Here is an 18,508-nt window from a genome sequence, read left to right as displayed (position 1 = left end):
CCTTTGCCTAATTTATTCGCACCTGTCTCTTATCATCTGTGCAATGGGAACAATAGCCAATACCTCACAGAGCAACTAAGTGTGAATTTTAAAAGCCTTCGAAGCACATAGATCACAATGGCTGGCAAAGTGATCTCGTGGTTCCCGAGCTTTCTTCTGGAATCAGCATAGTGGCAATTTGCCTCAGCTCTCCTCTCTATGACCAGAGAGTTCTAGCTAGGTTGGGGGAACATTAGGGTCCAGAGGGGCTGGCTTGCCCTTAGCCCGAGGGGAGAATAAGTGACTGGCCAGCCAGTCACTGCAGGTAAGGAAGCAGTTGAAGAAATACGTGCATCAGCACAATCCCACTGGGGGAGGTGAGGGGTGGATCTCTGGTCGAGGGTCAAGAGGCCCCACCCCTGGAGCTGATGAGTTCATGTTCAGGGTGAGATGTGGTGGAGGTGTAGTGGAAAGAGCGTGCTGGGTTTCACAGTGGGGCTGTGAACCACTGTATGGGCTGCATGCTAAGCGACTCCAGGGGACTTATGCTCTTGGGAGGCACTGGGCGTTATGCTATGCAGAGGCCCTATCCCCTCCTGGCTCTGCCACTCCCTAGTTCTGGGGCTCTGAGCAAGCTACTTCGCTCTCTGAGCTCATCCATAAAGTGGGATCACCACACCCTCCTTAATGGCTCTTGCATCTAACACTGAACTCCTAAGAGTTGCTCGATTAGCAACATCTTCCTGTCCCCACAGGGAATCTCCTCCTCCTACCTCAAGGGACCCTTGCCAATCTTCAGGGTACTTAGGGGATGAGGTACCAAGGAGTGAGCCCAGGGGGAGAGAAGAAGGACAGGGGAAACTGGAACAGCTAAAAGAGGAACCCCCTCCCAGCCTGTGGTCTAACTAATCCCTGCATGACATCTCTTTCTTTGGCAAACAGAGTGCAGGTACCTCCTCCCCTGGCTAATGATTCCCCAGCCCTGGGAGAGGCTCTATTAAGTAGACTGGACCCTTGACTTCTGTCTGCTCCAGCCTAAGCTTGAGGTCAAACTTCTCTGGACTTGGGAGAGATGGGGGGATTTTGGTACCTAAAGACTATGTCTCCCCATAATTCCCTGAGCAACCTAGGGATGGGAAAACCTTTCATGTGGTCCATAAATGTGAACATGCTTCTGGAGTTGTGTGATGCAGTGACCAGATCAAGGTTGCTACAAAGGAGATCATCTGACATTCCCAGAACTTCCCCAGTGATTCATTCATTCAGACAAGATTCGCTCCAAAGCCTGCTGCGTCCTGAGCTCTAAGGATCAGATGCCACAAAATTGACTCTGTCCTCCTGGAGCTCACTCCTAGCAGAAGAAACACTCACGAGACATACAAATAAACATTCTTGCAGTTTGTGATAAGAGACGGGGAAGGCCAGTGTGCCTGGCAGGGCCCACATGGCCCAGGTTCCACTTCTTCCTCTGGCAGCCCCCACTTCATCTCAGTACCTTAACCTGGGCCCCATGCAGTCCTTTTAGGGGCCTGACAGCTAATCCCAGTCTCTCCAGTGTGGCTGGATGATAATGCCTGGACCACCAAGGTCAAAGACAAGGTGATGAGTGCCTTGCTTTATTTTTTTTAATTTCCATTTTAAAATGGGACCTTGGGTTTGGGACTCATGGGTTTTTGAGGCTCCCCCCCACACACACACCCTATGCTATAACAAATTACCTGGTTTTTCTTGGAGACAGGAGGGGACAAGAGTCTGGGATGTACCTCTGCCCCCTCCAACCGCTCTGCCGCCCCCCTCCTACCCACAGGAAGCCTACTGCGCCTACGCCATCATCCTCATGGCGCTGTTCTGGTGCACCGAGGCTCTGCCCCTGGCCGTCACCGCCTTCTTTCCCATCATCCTGTTCCCCATGATGGGTATCATGGATGCCTCTGAGGTGAGCCCCATCCACCCATCCCTAGGAAGAAGGGATCCCCGGGAGGGGGAGGGGGCTTCCCTAGAGCCCTGGTAACTAAGGAAGCCCCGTTGCAGGCGGTGTGCATGGAAGAGCAGTTCCTGCCTCTGCTTGACAGGTTAAAGAACAGAGAGGGAGGAATTAGGTAGAAGACATGGAGGGCATGCTAGAAATGTGTGTGGCTGATGTGGAAAGGTCACTCAAAGTGAGAGTGATGAGACTTCCCAGGGAGGTGGACAGCCTGGTGCAGGAAAAGGCCCTTGAAAGTCAGTAAAAGAGTCTATCAACTCCTCATTATCCACAAGGGATTGACTCCAGGACCTCATGATACCAAATTCCCAGGATGCTCAAGTCCCTCATATGGAATGGCATAGTGTCTGCATATACCCTATGCACATCCTCCTTATACTTTAAATCATCTCTAGGTTACTTGTAGTACCTAATTCAATGTAAAATAATTGTTACACTGCATTGTTTCAGGAATAATGATAGGGGTGAGGGAAGCCTATACATGTTCAGTATAGATGAGTTTTTTTAAAAAATGTTTTCCATTGAAGGTTGTTTATATCTGCAGATATATATTCTCCTAGTTGGGAGTTCTTGAATGTGAATGAGCACCAGAGCCCCCTGGAGGGCTGTTTCCCGCCCCTGAGTTTCTGATTCAGTAGGTATGGGGTAGGGCTAGCAAGTTCCATTTGATGGTGAGGATGGTGAGTCCATTTGATGGTCACTTATAGAAAACCACTGCCCTACTTTTTCTAGAAAAAGCACGAAATTATCTGTTTCCCACTCCATGGCTTGAATGGTGAGTGAAATCTGGCTAGATTTATCCTGAGGGGACAAAGAGTAGATTTGGTTAGAACAGGGGAACCTGGTTAATACCAAATGGTAGATCATCCAAAGGCAATTTTCATTTGGTCCTGAGAGCCCAGGGGAGTGCCAGTTTGTAAGGACTGCACCCTATATGCATAGGAGCATCGTGGGAGACGCCAGGTCTATCTGTGGTTTCAGTCACATGCCCACCCACCAGGTCTGCATCGAGTACCTCAAGGACACTAACATCCTGTTCATCGGGGGGCTGCTGGTGGCCATCACTGTGGAGCACTGGAACCTGCATAAGCGCATTGCCCTCCGTGTGCTCCTCCTCATCGGGGTGCAACCAGCCCTGTGAGTCCCCACAAACCGGGACAGGAGAACAGGGGTCGGGTGGTGCCCAGGGTTCCCAGTTCCTGAGGGGGAGCCGGAGTGCCAGTGTGTCCATCTGCTTGTCCCTAGGCTCCTCCTGGGCTTCATGATGGTCACAGCCTTCCTGTCCATGTGGATCAGCAACACAGCCACCACGGCCATGATGGTGCCCATTGCACATGCTGTCCTGCAGCAGCTGCATGACACACCCAAGGATATCGAGGAGGGCAGTGACAACCCCACCTTTGAGCTCCAGGAGCCAAGTCCCAAGAAGGAGGTGACCAAGCTTGGTGAGAGAGGAGGCAGGCCCTACCCCAACAACTCAGTTCTTGGGGGAGCTCTGAAGGACCATCCTTTCCCAGGGGTAGTCATCTTGGAGACTGGGGAGAGAAGAGAGAAGCAAGAGGCATAGTGACCAACTTGATCTGGATTGCCTGGAACTTTCCTGGTCTTACAATGCCAAGACCCATGTGCTAGGACTACCCTCAGCCCCAGGCAATCCAAGAGGCTTGGTCACTCTAGCAAGAAAAGAGCTGGTGCCTGGGCGGCGGGCAGCACTCTGGCCACAATTCTTCCTGCCTTGTTTGGATGATCCTCTTTTCTTTGTGCCTCAGTTCCCTCTCTCAAGAGAGGGTGCACCATATGGTGTCTAAGGGTACTCTCCGCTGAGGTTCCAGGGATTCAGGGCCCACTCAGACCTAGGGACAGCCTCTGTCCTACTCCCAGTCCGGGTCTAGGCTGTCCACTGATAAGGCACCCTGGGGTCCATGGAGCCTCAACCATGTTCCCCGGAGCTGTCCCTATGCCTGCCCTGAACTGAACTTTCCCTTCTTCCCAGATAATGGGCAGGCCCTCCCTGTCGCAGCTGCTCCTTCAAAGCCAAGGGTACAGAAAACCCAGGAGCAGATACGCTTCACTCAGTGCATGAGCCTGTGTGTCTGCTACTCGGCCAGCATTGGGGGCATCGCCACACTGACTGGCACAACACCCAACCTGGTGCTGCAAGGCCAGGTCTACTCGTGAGTGACGGAGGGGAGGAGGCATGACAGGGCTGGGGTAGGGGATTTCTGCACTCCCCCTGTGAGGCAAATGTCACACAGGAACCTATGTCCCCTTCAGGATCTTCCCCCAAAACCCCAATGTGGTGAACTTTGCCTCCTGGTTCGGCTTTGCCTTCCCCACCATGATTGTCTTGCTGATTCTGGCTTGGTTATGGCTTCAGATCCTCTTCCTGGGTTTCAAGTAAGTGGTGGAGTGAACAAGAGACGCCCAGGTCTTTGTCCGTACCCCTGGGAGCTTCTGGTTGGGTCCAGATGTGAAAGATGACAACCCGTGAGACAGCTCTTTCCCCCGAGGCCCCTCTGAGCACTTGGCCTCCTATTTGAGGGAATTGCTGGGTGGGTGATGTTACCCCAGTTAGTAAACGAGCACTGTCTCGAGGAGTGGTCGCCACTAGGTTTTTCAGAGCTAGGATTGAGAACCAGGTCTCCTGATGTCCAGACCAGGCCCCTTCCCATAATGCTCCACAGTCCTTGGATAAGTGCTTGAGGAACACACAATGAGTGGGTCAATTAGAGAAGCATTGTTATGCTCCTACTGCATGCCTGGGCCTGCGCTAAGAGCTGAGAATACCGAAAGGCATTTGGCAAACTCCCTGCCCCTGATGGATGATGATATGGTAGGGACCACGACAGAGGAGGATGTGCCTAAGGTAGTGGATCCTCTAAGAGGCTTCTGAAAAACTCAACATCTGAGCCGACTCTTGTAGGACTAAAGTCAGTCAAGTAGAGAACAGGGCAACACATTGCAAAGCAGAGTCAAGGAAGGACCTGATGCATTTGGAGGGACTCTGGCTCTGTGGGCCTGAAACACAAAATAGAAAAGGGGGCTATCAGTACACAAAGCTCAAGAAGCGGGCTGGGGAAGATTACAGAGGATACTGTGAACTACATCAAGGGTTGAGGGTTTGTCCTTGAGGTCAAGAGTAAGAAGGTTTCATTCTATTTGCAATCTTGAGCTACTCCTAGTCACTTCAGGGGCTGTCTTCAAAATCTTTGGAAACCCTGCTAAGGCTGCTAAGTTGGAATCGAGTCTGTGATTGATTAATGATGTCTACTGTGAATACAGCACAGGAGTGGTGGAATAAGTGCTACTGTGGTCTGAGTTATTTGCTCTGCCTTCCCAGGCAGAAGGGAGCCATTACAAGTTTGTAAGCATCATTGCTGTACTTTCAGCAAATCACTTGGGCGGATGCAAGGAGGTTGGATTAAGGTTGGGAGCTGGTACAAGGAAAGGTGGTAGTTGAAGAAATCAGCACAGTTCCAGGCACCATGGGGGAGTCAAAGATGTGTAAAGCATGCTCTTTGACCTTGAGGAACTCATAGTCCAGCAGTAAGATTTACCCAGTGAAAAGTTAAACGTCAACGTGAGTTATATAAGCAGCACAAGGAAGCAGGCCATTGCCTCCTGTGCCACTGGGGACAATACAAGTGGGACAGGCTGGCAGGCAGGATGATTTCCTGAAAGGCTTGCAAAGGAGGGGAGCTGTGAGTCAGCACCAGGAGGAGGCATAGGGTCCAGGCCACTAGATCCTTCTAGGCCCAGGCAAGAGAGGGCTTAGCCCAAGAGACCCCTTGGAGGAAGAGGGTCAACAGGGCAGATGGAACAGGGACAAGTGCAGGCCAACCAACTCCCCCTGCTAAACAAGAGCCATGGTCCCCTCTGAGTCTTCTGCTCTTCTCGAGAACATTCATAGAGTCAGGGCTAGTGGAGAGATCCCAAAATGACTTCTAAGGGCCTCAGTGGTCACATCATAGATACTCAGAGCCTCTGGTTCCCTGCCTGGTGTAGGCCCTCATGAGCCATCCCTGCCCTCTACCTGTAGCTTCCGGAAGAATTTTGGCTTTGGAGAACAGGAGCACCAGCGAAAGGACGCAGCCATCCAAGTCATCCAGACAGAGCACAGGCTGCTGGGCCCCATGAGCTTTGCTGAAAAGGCTGTCACCGTCCTCTTTATTGCTCTGGTGCTGCTCTGGTTCACACGAGAGCCAGGTTTCTTTGAAGGCTGGGGTAACCTGGCTTTCGCCAATGCCAAGGGGGAAAGGTAAGAGTTGCGGGGTGGAGAAGAGGACACACCTGAAGCTCCATGCTGGGGGGTGAGGGATGGGAGCAGAGCCCCCAGTGCAGAACACGAGGTCATTCTTGGGGCCTGGGGGGCGTACCAGGCGTGTTTGTGGGAGGGGCTCCTTTCCACCACCCCTCCACCCTGTGGGCCTGAGCAATTTGAGCCACCAAATCTACCTTTCCTGTCCCACCCACAGCATGGTGTCCGATGGGACAGTGGCCATCTTCATCAGCATAATTATGTTCATTATGCCCTCCAAGATCCCAGGGCTGAGCCAGGACCCAGGTAAGCACCTGGACTGAGCAAGGAAGGATCTCTGGTCAGCCTCTGCCTTCAGGCATGTAAAACATCTTTGGCAGGAGTCAACAAAACCCAGAGAGGTTGGGGTGACTTGCTAAGGGCACAGGGACTCAGGGACAAAGTTGGAATGTTATAGAACTGAGGGACTCCCTCCTGCATGCATTAAACTCTGAAGGGACCCACTTAGGAGGCCCCAAGTGGAGGCATGTTGGCTCTGGGTGACCCATCCTTCTCTGCTTGGGGAGTAGAAAAACCAGGGAGACTGAAGGCTCCTCCCCCCCTCCTCAACTGGAAGACAGTGAACAAGAAGATGCCCTGGAATATCGTGTTCTTGCTGGGTGGTGGCTTTGCCCTGGCCAAAGGCAGTGAGGTGAGAGACCCGTGAGACCCCTCCCCAGCCTGTGTGAGGGAAACCCTGTGGGAGGAAGGTAGAGACCCTACTTGTGCCCCATAAAGGGCAGATATGATCCCCACTTTGGAGCCCCGGTGGTGGGGAGAAACTTTGCAGAAGCTAGAGGGATGTAGGTATAGTCCCATTCAAAAGGGGAAGAAGAAACAGGAGCCCCAGTGACCTCTCCCCAGTGGGATCCTCACAGCCAAAAGGGAGACAATCTTCACTCGTGGGTGGGGCCTGATCTCTGCAGTGAATTCTACCCCCACCAGCCCCTCACCCAGGTCACAGAGAGAAGACAATAGCTGGATCACCCCAGTGGTTGGCCGGGCTTTGACAGTGTGCGGCTGCAGCCACCAGGGGGCGCAATGATCACACCCGGCCAGGCTGTGGGGACCAGGCATTCTCCAGAGCCTCCATCTAAGAGGGAAATCCCTAAAACTCTACTTGGGCATCTGTGTTCTGACTGAACTCACTCACTGCACAGACAGAAGGCAGCTGCCCCAGATCAGGGATCGGTGCGTGGGGCTCCTGGGTCTGTGGTTAGTTCATCCGTCCATGGTGTCCAGCACTGCGCTTCATACAGTGGCATGGACCGAGGAAGAGCCCCAGCTCCCTGCACCCTGTGCAATGGAGCTTCCAGGCTGGCATTACAGATGTGAACGGGACAAGATCTTGGAGCTCTTCCCAGCCTGTGGACTGCCCATCTTCCTGCCGGCCTCTTCAAGGCCCTCCCCCGACTCCCTCCCTGCCAGGAGCACAGTCCCCTCAGCCCCCACCCACCAGGCTGGAGGGGGCAGGGAGAAAACTGCACTTGCCCAGTGACCTCCTGAGAGGAGTCAGGAAAGCAGGGGTAAATGGGGCGAAGGTTTTACTCCCACCAAACCCCAGATTTCCCAAGGACCCCTTCTCCCAGTTTCTCATCTGGCCCTTCTCCCCTCACCCAGCTCTTCCTCAAGAGCAGCAGAAGGGACCTCTTGATTCTAGGTGGGTCCTGTCTTCCCCTCAGAGTCGTCTTTGACTCTGAAGACTGGGGATGTGGGCAGGAGCAGGATCCTTCCAGAGCCCCAGGAGAGGCTGGGGGCAGTCTGGGCAGCCCTGTCTCCTAACACCACCTTCCTTCCCCAGAAATCTGGCCTGTCAGCATGGCTGGGAGACAAACTGACCCCGCTGCAGAATGTGCCACCCCCCGCCACAGTCTTCATCCTCTGTCTCCTGGTAGCCATCTTCACTGAGTGCACTAGCAACGTGGCCACCACCACGCTCTTCCTACCCATCCTGGCCTCCATGGTGAGCTGTACCCCTCCTCCAGGCACCCCTCCTGCCTGCCTCACCAGGGGCTCTCCCTGCGGGGCAGAGTGACCTACCTCCCCTCCTTTCCTGCAGAGGACCCCTGAGCTTTTACCCTTCTCTGGGTTCTTGGGCTCTTGGGCCCCAAGGCCCTCTGGCCCCTGACTCACCCCCTCCCTGGTGATGTCACCCCTTGAGTATCCTGATGGGGCTCGGAGGTGACCTCGCCCACCTCCCTGCCCCAGCCCCTGTTCTGGTCATTCCAGAGGTGACGGGGTAAAATTGCTCCCTGGAGCGTCCCCAGCCCCTTCCTCCCGGGGCGCGTTCCCACAGCCTTTGATGACACCTCCGGAGCCCCTTTGAGATCCGTTTTATGGGCCCCTCCCCTCACTACGCCCCACAGCACACTCATCCCCTCCAGGGAGGTCAAGGGGCCTTTTCCAGGTCACCCGGGGCTTTCTGGCAGAAGTGGTGGGTTCACAACCAGAGAATGTGTTGGGGGTTGGGGTTGTCCCCCAGAGCAGGGAATCAGGCAAATTGGGGCCACACCCTTCCCTCTGGGATGGGGACCAAGACCAGCTCTGCCCCACTGTCCCCACTCCAGGCTCAGGCCATCTGCCTCCACCCTCTCTATGTCATGCTCCCCTGCACTCTGGCAGCCTCCTTGGCCTTTATGCTGCCCGTGGCCACCCCACCCAATGCCATCGTCTTCTCTTTCGGGGGCCTCAAAGTGTTGGATATGGTGAGTGGCAGGCAGGCCTGGGTGCCTCAGCCTCCTTCTGGCCATCTTTTCATCCTCCTGGATTGCAAAGTAGCTGAAAGATGCTGGGAGTCTCCAAGCTGAGAGTGGGCCCCACGTAGGGGGGGACCATAGGGGAGGTTGGGGACATGATCCCTCAGTTAGAACATCTTCAAGCACTACCAACCCTGGGCCATGAGAGAGGGAAGGAGGGAAGGAAGTGGGGGACATGAGGAAGAGCCAGGGTGCCTGGTGTACCCATACTAGGGAGGTGAACTCAGAGAGATCCAGGCCCAGGCTCCCTGCAGCTCATGAGGAGCCCCCCCTTTCTCTGTTAGCACTGGGAGTCAAAAGTAGCAAGAAAGTTGCCTAGCACTGTAGGTTAGATCACAAGAAGGACTTCCCAGAGTTTTGCTAATGGAAGGGCTCTGGAGCACCCCTGAACACTTGAGAGGTGCTTAATGGTGCTGCTCAGCATCTGCTTAATTGAACTGGCTTTCCTCCCACCAGGCCCGGGCAGGATTCCTGCTCAACATCATCGGGGTACTGGTCATCACACTGGCCATCAACAGCTGGAGCTTCTCCATCTTCAGCCTGCACACCTTCCCTTCCTGGGCCCACTCCAATACCACAACCCACTGCTTACTCAACACCACCACGCCAAGCCCCTAGACTGGGGTGCAGCTAGCCATGCCCAGGAAAACCCACCTTGTCCCACTCCTCTGAGCCAGGAGGGGACGCCCCGAGTTCTAAGCCCTGGGCTAAAGACTGAGAGAAAGGCCCATGTCTACACAATGGAGTGTGCCCATGAGTGTGCTCATCTCTAATATGTCAGAGGAAAGCGTGTGTATCTATGTCTGCGTGTTTGTGTGTGTGTGTGTGTGTGTGTGTGTGTGTGTGTGTGTGTTGGTGCATGTGAGTGGGTGCTGCTGTGAGCGTATCCAAGGGGGGTTTGTGTGCATGTCTGACGTGCACACTGTGCGTTCACGGAAGATACAACCTGCCCTTCTTTGTCTCACCAGCTTAATGACTTTGCACTGTATTTATTGAAACTCAGGGTTGGAGTGGCCTAGGAGCAGGGCTGCCTCAGGGACTGGTCCAGCATCTGAGGTCTCCCCAGGCTCCCAGGGTTTGGGGAGGGTTCAAATATTAGCTGATTAAAGTCTTTTTCGATAGAGTCTGGGATGTCTTTCGCAGCGTGCTCTAGACTGCTCCACAACCTGGTTCAAGCCCAGGTTGGAGATATGGCGGGAGGGGGACTCCGTCCTGCATGGCAGTTCCCTTGGCATCCCTCCCACCCACAGAAGAAGGTAATGGTCGTGCACCCCTGCCAGGGCCGATCGGAGTGGGCGCAGCCACCCAAGAAAGCAGCACTGACATCACCAGAACTGCTAATTGGGAGCTGCCAGTCCCTGCGTGTCTTTGGGAAAACCGGCCTCCCCGTTCCCAGAGCACTCCCTGAACATTTACATAAAACTCTGTGCCCCTGCCAGTTCCTCACGGACCCTTCCTCCGGCTGGAAAAACCGGTCCCACCAGATCAGAGGAGGCAGGCTGACCCATTCTGGGTGCCCAGAAAGGTGGACCCTCACCCAAAATGGCACCCTGCTGCAAGAAGAATGGAGGTTAGATTCACAGGAGCAAGCTCAAAACTACCATGACCTTCTGGGTCCAGAACCAGACAACCTTGGATGATTCTGCCTCTTTATCCCACATTTACCCTCCTCTGCCACCCCACCCCAAACCCTCATAGGCCCCAGAGCTTTCATTTATCTGGCAAAGTGGAGATAGGCTAAGGAAGAATGATTCTACATCTAGCGTCCATTCCAGAAGCTCAACATCCTTTCCTGGCTAGAAGTTCCTCTTTGCATCTATCCTAAGTCTCCCTCACTGTGGATGGTGACATGGAAGCCTTGAGCTCATCTGGATAGAAGTTTCTGGAGTATCATCCAGTTTCCTCCTTGCTGCAATGGTAGAGAAAAAGAGATATTTCCCATCAGTCTCATGCTCAAATGGAAAAGGGAACCGAGCTGTGAAGGCAGAAAGGATTTAATTCTGCATCCCCCTGGGCTGGGCTTCCATCTCATCTCCCCAGACCCGGGGGCCTCAGGGGGAGTGCAGTTGGGAGGGGGCTACTGCACAGGGGAGAACATGGCTGTCCCCAGGGGACAGAGGATCCTGACAGGACTTGCCAGACATCTAGGAGAGCAAGGAGAGTCAGATGAGTGGCTCCGCCTCCCGGGCCCCCGGCTGGCATTCCTCACCCGCGAAGCATAGTCATAAATCACGGTTCCCCCATCCTAGGACCCCCCAAAGCCCCAGGCGACAGTCCCCTCATTGGGAATGAGCCAGTCCCAGAATGGCGGGGCTCCCCCAGTGGCTTACCCACAATGCACTGGGTTTCTAAGAAGCAGCCTCAGCCCCACTGCAGGCAGGACCCTCCGCTATTGCTTTCTTTAGGACCCTGCTGGGGAACTGCTGTCCAGCCCCAGCTGGGGAAAACGTTTCTCACGGTGCACACCCCGCACCCAGGGATCTCAGCTCCATGTCCCCTTTAGCCCCATTCAGAGAGAGTCGGGAGTAGAGTGAGATCACACAGCAATCCCAGGAGATGAGGACCCAGCTGGCTCAGCATTCTCAGGAGAGGTAGATGCGAGGCAAGCTGGGTCTAGAAGTTGACTGTGATGGGTGCGCTCACAGGGTGCAGGGACCAACTCTCCTCCAGACTCAGAAACCACCCTCCTCAGCAGGCAGGAGGGCGGCCAGGTGGCAGGAGGCACCTGTTGGGCTAATCACCGTCATTAGCTGGGCAATAAAGCAGCACAGACTGGGCTAGCCTTTGAAAGAAGGGCCTGTCAGCCCAGGTCAGGCTTGAACAGGCAGCCTAGCAGCTCGGCCTCTGCAGCACACACAGCCCAGGCAGTGGCAGGTGGATGGGGCACTGCTGGGACCAGGGTCCATGATCTCCCTGCCAGGGACCCACACCCCATCATTGATGATGCCTTTCACAAAGCAAAGGGCTCTGGGTGTCTCCTACCTGCAGATCTTGTGCGGTAGGGAGCTCCCTGTGGCTGGGGAGCATCAACAAAGCTGAAAACTTGAGGACAACCTGCCTGACAGAGCCATGACCCCTGTTCCCACTTGGAGCCTGGCACAGTGACTGTTGTCTGAATGAACAAATGAAGGAGTGGATCCGAAGCATAGAGGGTTTTCTTGCTCCCAGGAGAAGGTGGACATGCTGCCCTCAAAGCCCCTTTCCAGAGTGATCCGTGCGGAGGACTACTAGACCTTGAGACGGCATTTGGTCTCTGGGCCAAAGTCCCTTTAGGCTCAGAGATAGGCCCAGATTTCAGAGCCAACTCCTACTGCTTCCCCTGTGGCCCTGGGAGTTTCCGTGTCTCACCCCACCAGCCAGGAGATAGCTATGGCAACCAGAGGGTTCAGGGAAGCAGCTCTCTGGCCCTGGCAGAAGCCTGCAGGGTACAGAAGGAGCGCTTATGTCAGGGAGGCTGGGAAACAGGTGGAAACGGGCTGATCCTACTCTGGTGTCCCTAGGGGTTAGGGTCCTTGGTCCCAGGGTACGCTCTTAAGGTTCTGGCGGTGAGTTCTCTGTCTCCCAGAGTCTCAGAGAAGAGGCTGCTTCCTGAAGAAGGGCAGGTAGTATGGCCAGAGGGTGGGGAGGGCTGGGCCAGAGGGAGATCCTGTGGGGTGCTAGCCTAGGGAGGGTGCCCCTGCAGCCTCCACCCTGGATGGGGCCCCATTAGTCATGGTCCTCAGAGCTAGGAAGTTTTATAAGGGACAGAGAGTGAGGGCCTCAAATGGTGAGCCCCCATCCTCAGGGGCTGGGAAGGCTGTTACACAGAGGAGAGAGAGAGAAGGGGACGGAGCTGTCTGATTAGAGATTGTGACGAGGATTCAGAAGAGTTGCCCTTTATTTTTTTTTTTCTTCATTTTTTTCAGTACTGGGAATTGAACCCAGGGATGCTCTACCACTGAGCTACATCCTCAGCCCTTTTTATTTTTTATTTTGAGACAGGATCTCACTAAATTGCCCAGGCTGGCCTCAAACTTGAGATCCTCCTGCCTCAGTCTCCTGAGTCACTGGAATTACAGGCATGTGCCACCATGCTAGGCAAGAAGAATAGCTCTTCAGGGTGGTGAGACCTACAGATGTGTACACAGAGCCATGGATTCCTGGGTACACACAGCTCACTCGTAGACCCTCTTGCACACCAAGTCACCAACCCTCACAGCTCTTCAGACCCAGAGTCCCTCATGGAAACCCACACAGACACACATAGTCACAGACATTTGTACATCCACAATCACTCAGATACCTCTGCATGCAAGGTCATACCTGAGTGTTCTCACAAGGACACAGATGCCCACACATACTGGCACGGTCACATGGAGCAGCACAGGGTAGCTCCACAGCTTAACGCACACCCACAGTGGCACACGAGTGTGAGAACAAAAATGTAAGTACTCACAGTCACACATGTCCTGTACTTACAGACACACATGCTGTTCCTCCCCACCAAGGCTAGACCTCCCACAACAGGAGGATTAGGAGTGAGGAGAGAAGCCTCCCCACCCAGCTGTGGGCCTCCCACCAGACCCTCCCCCACCAAGCTTGGAAACTCCCTGGACTTCCCAGGGGTCAGCCAACCAGAACAGGCTCAGACCTCCCAGCCCAGCTCCTACCACACACCCTCCACAGCTCTGGCCTTGAGCTTCTCTGTCACCCACAGCCAAGGAGGTGCCTGTCCCTCTCCCTGGGTAGCCCATCCTCATTAACCCTGATCCCTCCAAGCCTCCTTTGATGTGAGGTCCTTGGGCTTTAGCATCTTATGCCAGCTATGCTTAGGCCCTGTTCCTCTGCAGATATTTTTTCTGATGATACCGGGGATTGAACTCAGGGCCTTACCAATGGTAAGCATGTGCTTTACCGAGATCAAACCCAGGGCTTGGCCCATGCTAAGCAAATGTTCTACCACTGAGCGACATCCCAGTCCTCCCAGTCCTTTCTTTTCTTTCTTTCTTTTTTTTTTTTTTTTTTTTTTTTTTTGGTCGAAGGGGCGGGGCAGGGTGTCACTAAATTGCCCAGACTGGCCTCAAATTTTTGATCCTTCTGCCTCAGCCTCCCAAATCACCAAAATTACAGGCATACATCCCAAGGTGCCCAGCTTGCAGATGTTCTTAAGTGCCTTCAACACCAGTGGAGTGAGACTTGGAGGACCTAGGAAGTGGCAGGCTCAGTCTCAGGAACTCACTGAGAAGACAAGTTCAGCCTACATGAGCAGAAGTGGACAGATGATGACCCATTCTGACATGGGTTGCAGAGAAGGTCACCCCACCTCCATCACATTGGGACCCCAGAAGGTGGGAATACACTTCTTCTCCCTGAGATCCCCAGTGTCTTGCTCCAGACTGGAACATGGCAGACGATGGCCCCAGCCAAGGCAGCTCCTGGCACAAGGCTGCCCAGCCTAGACAGGACTCAGCAGAAGATGGTGCCCCAGTCCTGACCTCCACGTCTCCAGAGGCACAAAGCTTCCCCTGATCCCAGCCCCTTTGAACACTCAGCTACAGCCCACCTTGGTTCTCTCTGTTGCCCGGCTCTGGAGAGATAGGTTTTCTGAGCCTAGGAGAGAACTCTGGGGGCAGGTGTGACAAGAGAAGGAGGAGATGGTCCTCTCCGAAGGAGGAGGAGAGAGAGACCTCACAAATCCCTTTTCAGTTCAAGATCCATGGAATTCCCGAGGCTCCTACTTCAACTCCCAGACTGCCAGCAGTGAGGAAGTCTTGCTTCCCAAAGGAAAGAGGGAGCCAGAGCCCACGCCCATTCCTGGGGCAGAGGTAGAGCCTGTCTGGGAGGAGAAGGAAGTTCATCTCACACATCACAAGCAGAGTCTCACTGCAGAAAGGTGCACAGTCTCTCCTGTGCATCCCATCAGGGGACTCCCTGGGGCCCTTGACCCCTGGATTGATCTGCATGTCTCTGATTTTTAATGAAGTTCATTTGGTTTTTGGCCATTTGCAGTTTGGCTATAAATTGCTTATTCATTGAGAGATCATCTATTTATTTATTTAAAAAATTAATACTAACCCTTTGCCCCTTATATATGTTGTGACATTTTCTTCCAGGTGGTTTGTTGCTGTTGTTGTTTTTTGTTGCTGTTTATTTGTTTGTTTTTTATTTTTAAACTTTGTTACAATTTGCTCTAAATAAATTTTGCCTTCTGCCCCCCACCCCATACAGGGGATTGAATCCAGGGATGCTCCGCCACTGAGCTACACCCAGAAACCTTTGTTTTGTTTTGTTTTGTTTTGCTTTGCTTTGTTTTTTGAGACAGGGTCTCACTAAGTTGCTGAGGCTGGCCTCAAACTCGCAACATTTCTCAGCCTCCCGAGTCACTGGGATTACAGGTGTACACCATCACGCCTGGACAATAATTTTTTTTTAAACATATAGTGTGAAGTAGGATTTAACTTTATTTCCTTCAAATGGAAAATCCATTATTTCTACTCCATTTATTGAACTTACCCTGCTTCTTTAAAACACTTTATTACCATATGCACAATTCTCATAAATATCCAGCTTTATTCTAGACTCTATTATCTCCCATTAATATATTGATGCACCCAAACCACAGTTTGAACCATGAAAGCTTTGTTGGATATTTTGAAGCCTGGCAGGGCAAATTCCTCCTATTAATCTTCTTTTTCAAAAAGTTCTAAGCTATTCACATGTATTTTCTTTTCCTCCAATTTTAGAATTGACTTGTTAAGTTCCCAGGCAGGAGGAAAACCATTCTATTTTTTAATTTTAATTACATTCCATTTGTAGATTATTTAAAAAATCATTGATGCTTTTACAATATTATATTCAGCTTTCCCATTCAGGATTAGGATATGCCTTTCTATTAATCAGGTCTTATTTTATGTCTGTCAGTAATTCTATTGTTTTCTTCCTGTGAATTTTATGTTTCCTATTAAGTTATTCCTGGGTATTTGGTATTGTTGCTGCTTTTGTGAATTGGATCTTTAGTCCTTATTTTCTAATTGGTTGCCTTAGTTATGTAGAAATGGTTTTGAGTGGGGCACCACAGCACATGCCTCTAATCCCAGCTGCTCTGCAGGCTGAAGCAGGAGGATCACGAGTTCAAAGTCAGCTCTGCAATTTAGCAAGGTCCTAAGCAACTCAGCAAGACCCTGTCTCTAAATAAAATATCTTTTAAAAAGGACTGGGATGTGGCTCAGTGGTTAAGCGTCCCTGGGTTCAATCCCTGGTACCAAAAAAAAAAAAAAAAAAAAGAAATGGTTTTGATTTTTATACACTTAACATATTGTTACCTTACTAAATTCTCTCATTAGTTCTAACAGTATTTCAGTTGATGGTCTTAGATTTCCTAAATAAACAATCACGTCATTTGTAATTCTTAAAAATTCTGCCTCCTCCCCCTACCTTGTCCTCCTCTTCCTCCTCCTTCTTCTTTATTATTGTACTAGTAGAACCTTCAGGATAATATTCATTAATAACAATGCTGGTGGACTTCCAATTACACCTTTCTTGGGTCTCTGTACCCAGAGTATCCATACAGAAATGCCTGTCTAGAATTAATCAGCACTGAATATATCAGGAGCATTAAGCAAACACACCAGATGCTATCGACAGCGGCTCTTTCACTGTGAAACTCCATTGATTATTGGACTTAAGGACTTTGATGGCTAATGTGAGTTCCAGAGAAATGGATTAAATCATGGCCCATGATCTAATCCTAGAAAAAAAATTATACCCAAGTAAGCAAGCTCACACATCTTTATCTCTCACCCAGCAGCACAGGACTTGGTGAAAACAAAGAGGAGTGTTTTTATTGAGCATCTACTATATAACAGGATTGTGTTAGAACTTTAAACACATACATTTGTTAATCTTCACAACAGTTCTGTGGATGAATAATATTCCCTTGTTAACAGATAAGAAAACTAAGGCTCAGAGTAGGAGGTATGGAAGATGGCACAGCTAATCATCGCTTGCAAAAAGCTGCAGCTATCTGCCTAGATACCCTTTTTCTATTCTGTGCCCCACCCCCTAGTACTGGGGATTGAGTCTTTGAGTTCTCTACCACAAACCTTTCTCATTTTTATCTAAAGACAGGGTCTTGCTAAATTGCTGAGGCTGGTCTTGAACTGTGATCCTCCTGCCTCAGGCTCCTGAGCTCCTGGGATTACATGCATGCACCACCATGCCCAGCTCCTCTTTTCTGTCGAGCACCGAACAGTCTCTGCCTAAACCCAGAAGTCTTCAAATGTTTGAGTCTACTCTACACTTCTGCCAGATGACCACCACTATACCCCAGTCAAGGGTGACATTACCTCTCTGCTTAGAACGAGATACAGTAAATGGGAAGGAACTGACCTGCCCACACCCTGTCAGAGGCCAAATCCTAGGCCTTTCTGGGCAGCAGTTCTACTGCTTGGTCCCTGAGGCTTTTGCTGTAGAAAAAGAGAAACAGGAGGGCTTAGAGGCTGGGTTAGAGGAGGGACGGAGGAAAAGAGTGGTTGGGGACAGGAGAAGGGGTGGGGCCAGGAAGATGCAAAAGGAAGCAGGGAGAAGCAGGTTGGAATGGGGTCTGGGGCAGCAGCAAGGAGGGCTTAGAGCAGGGACAGGACCCAGGCCAAATTCAGATGGGACTGCTGGCCACAATTCCTAGACTCCTCAGGTACTACAACCTCAATGTGGACTCTCAGGGGCCAGGAACCAGGGACACACTCTCTCAGATTCCTGTTTCCAACCTGCAGACCGTGAACAGTGGCTGTGGGGTCATGACACAGAAGCAGGGAGCCCCCATCTTCGCCCACGCAGATACCCACAGGGCAGAATTGCTGGCCCATAGCAGAGATGTGTGCACAGACAGGAGGTTGTCGACACAGACAGCATGAGAGGACTCAGACCCACAAACACATGCAGACACTGGGGAGGACGAAGATGAGGACACACACCAACTGAGACAAACGGACAGTCTTGTGGAGACACGGCATGCCCACAGACACACAGAGGGAGTCATGCATGCACAGGTGGGTGTACCCCCTGACATACACTGGGTGTCAGAGGGACCATTGAGTCAAACAAATAGTTGGACCCTGTGGACAGTTCCCAGTAATTCGTGCTGTTGCTTGACCCTTGAGGAGTCACCACCACTGCCTGTCCCCACCATGCCTCAGAGAACCCTGGGCCACCAGCACATGCTATTCCCTGGAACCCCCTGATTGGCTCCATGAACATACGTACAGTGGCCAGGCTCTCCAGACACACGTGCATGCCCCAACAGGCCTGTGCCCCACCCGTGGGGGGCTGACATCCCTGTTTTGGGGTGCTGGTGGGGGCACAGGGCAACCCCTCCCCCACAAGTTATGGCTGTGCTGCTGGCAGGGACAGGGGGCCAAGGCTCGCTCTGGAGGAGGGAGGGGCGGAGGGGGTTGCTGGGGTGCGGCTGGGGCGGGCACAGGAGCCGGTACCTGTCAAACAAGAGCCAAGGAGCAA

General features: G+C 52.4%; 1 protein-coding gene across 4 annotated transcripts in view; it reads left to right on the top strand.

Moving 5' to 3' along the window:
* Nucleotides 1–18,508, top strand: part of SLC13A2 (solute carrier family 13 member 2) — a 51,387-nt gene that overhangs the window by 15,576 nt on the left and 17,303 nt on the right. For 2 of the 4 annotated variants that reach the window (XM_079133721.1, XM_079133722.1), the window contains 11 exons: nt 1,787–1,915; nt 2,964–3,100; nt 3,209–3,408; nt 3,957–4,137; nt 4,238–4,360; nt 6,003–6,221; nt 6,439–6,527; nt 6,791–6,912; nt 8,062–8,223; nt 8,828–8,965; nt 9,473–10,161. In XM_079133721.1, coding sequence (XP_078989847.1) covers nt 1,787–1,915; nt 2,964–3,100; nt 3,209–3,408; nt 3,957–4,137; nt 4,238–4,360; nt 6,003–6,221; nt 6,439–6,527; nt 6,791–6,912; nt 8,062–8,223; nt 8,828–8,965; nt 9,473–9,634 — 1,662 coding nt within the window. In that variant the 3' untranslated portion in view covers nt 9,635–10,161. Of the gene's footprint in view, nt 1–1,786; nt 1,916–2,963; nt 3,101–3,208; nt 3,409–3,956; nt 4,138–4,237; nt 4,361–6,002; nt 6,222–6,438; nt 6,528–6,790; nt 6,913–8,061; nt 8,224–8,827; nt 8,966–9,472; nt 10,162–18,508 lie in introns of those variants that run through there. The other 2 variants (XR_013762831.1, XM_079133723.1) reach the window with 2 other exon arrangements.

Source organism: Sciurus vulgaris (assembly GCF_902686455.1).
Source record: "Sciurus vulgaris genome assembly, chromosome: 3".
NCBI classification, from domain to species: Eukaryota; Metazoa; Chordata; class Mammalia; order Rodentia; family Sciuridae; genus Sciurus; species Sciurus vulgaris.
This window is presented reverse-complemented; position numbering and strand designations above follow the sequence as displayed.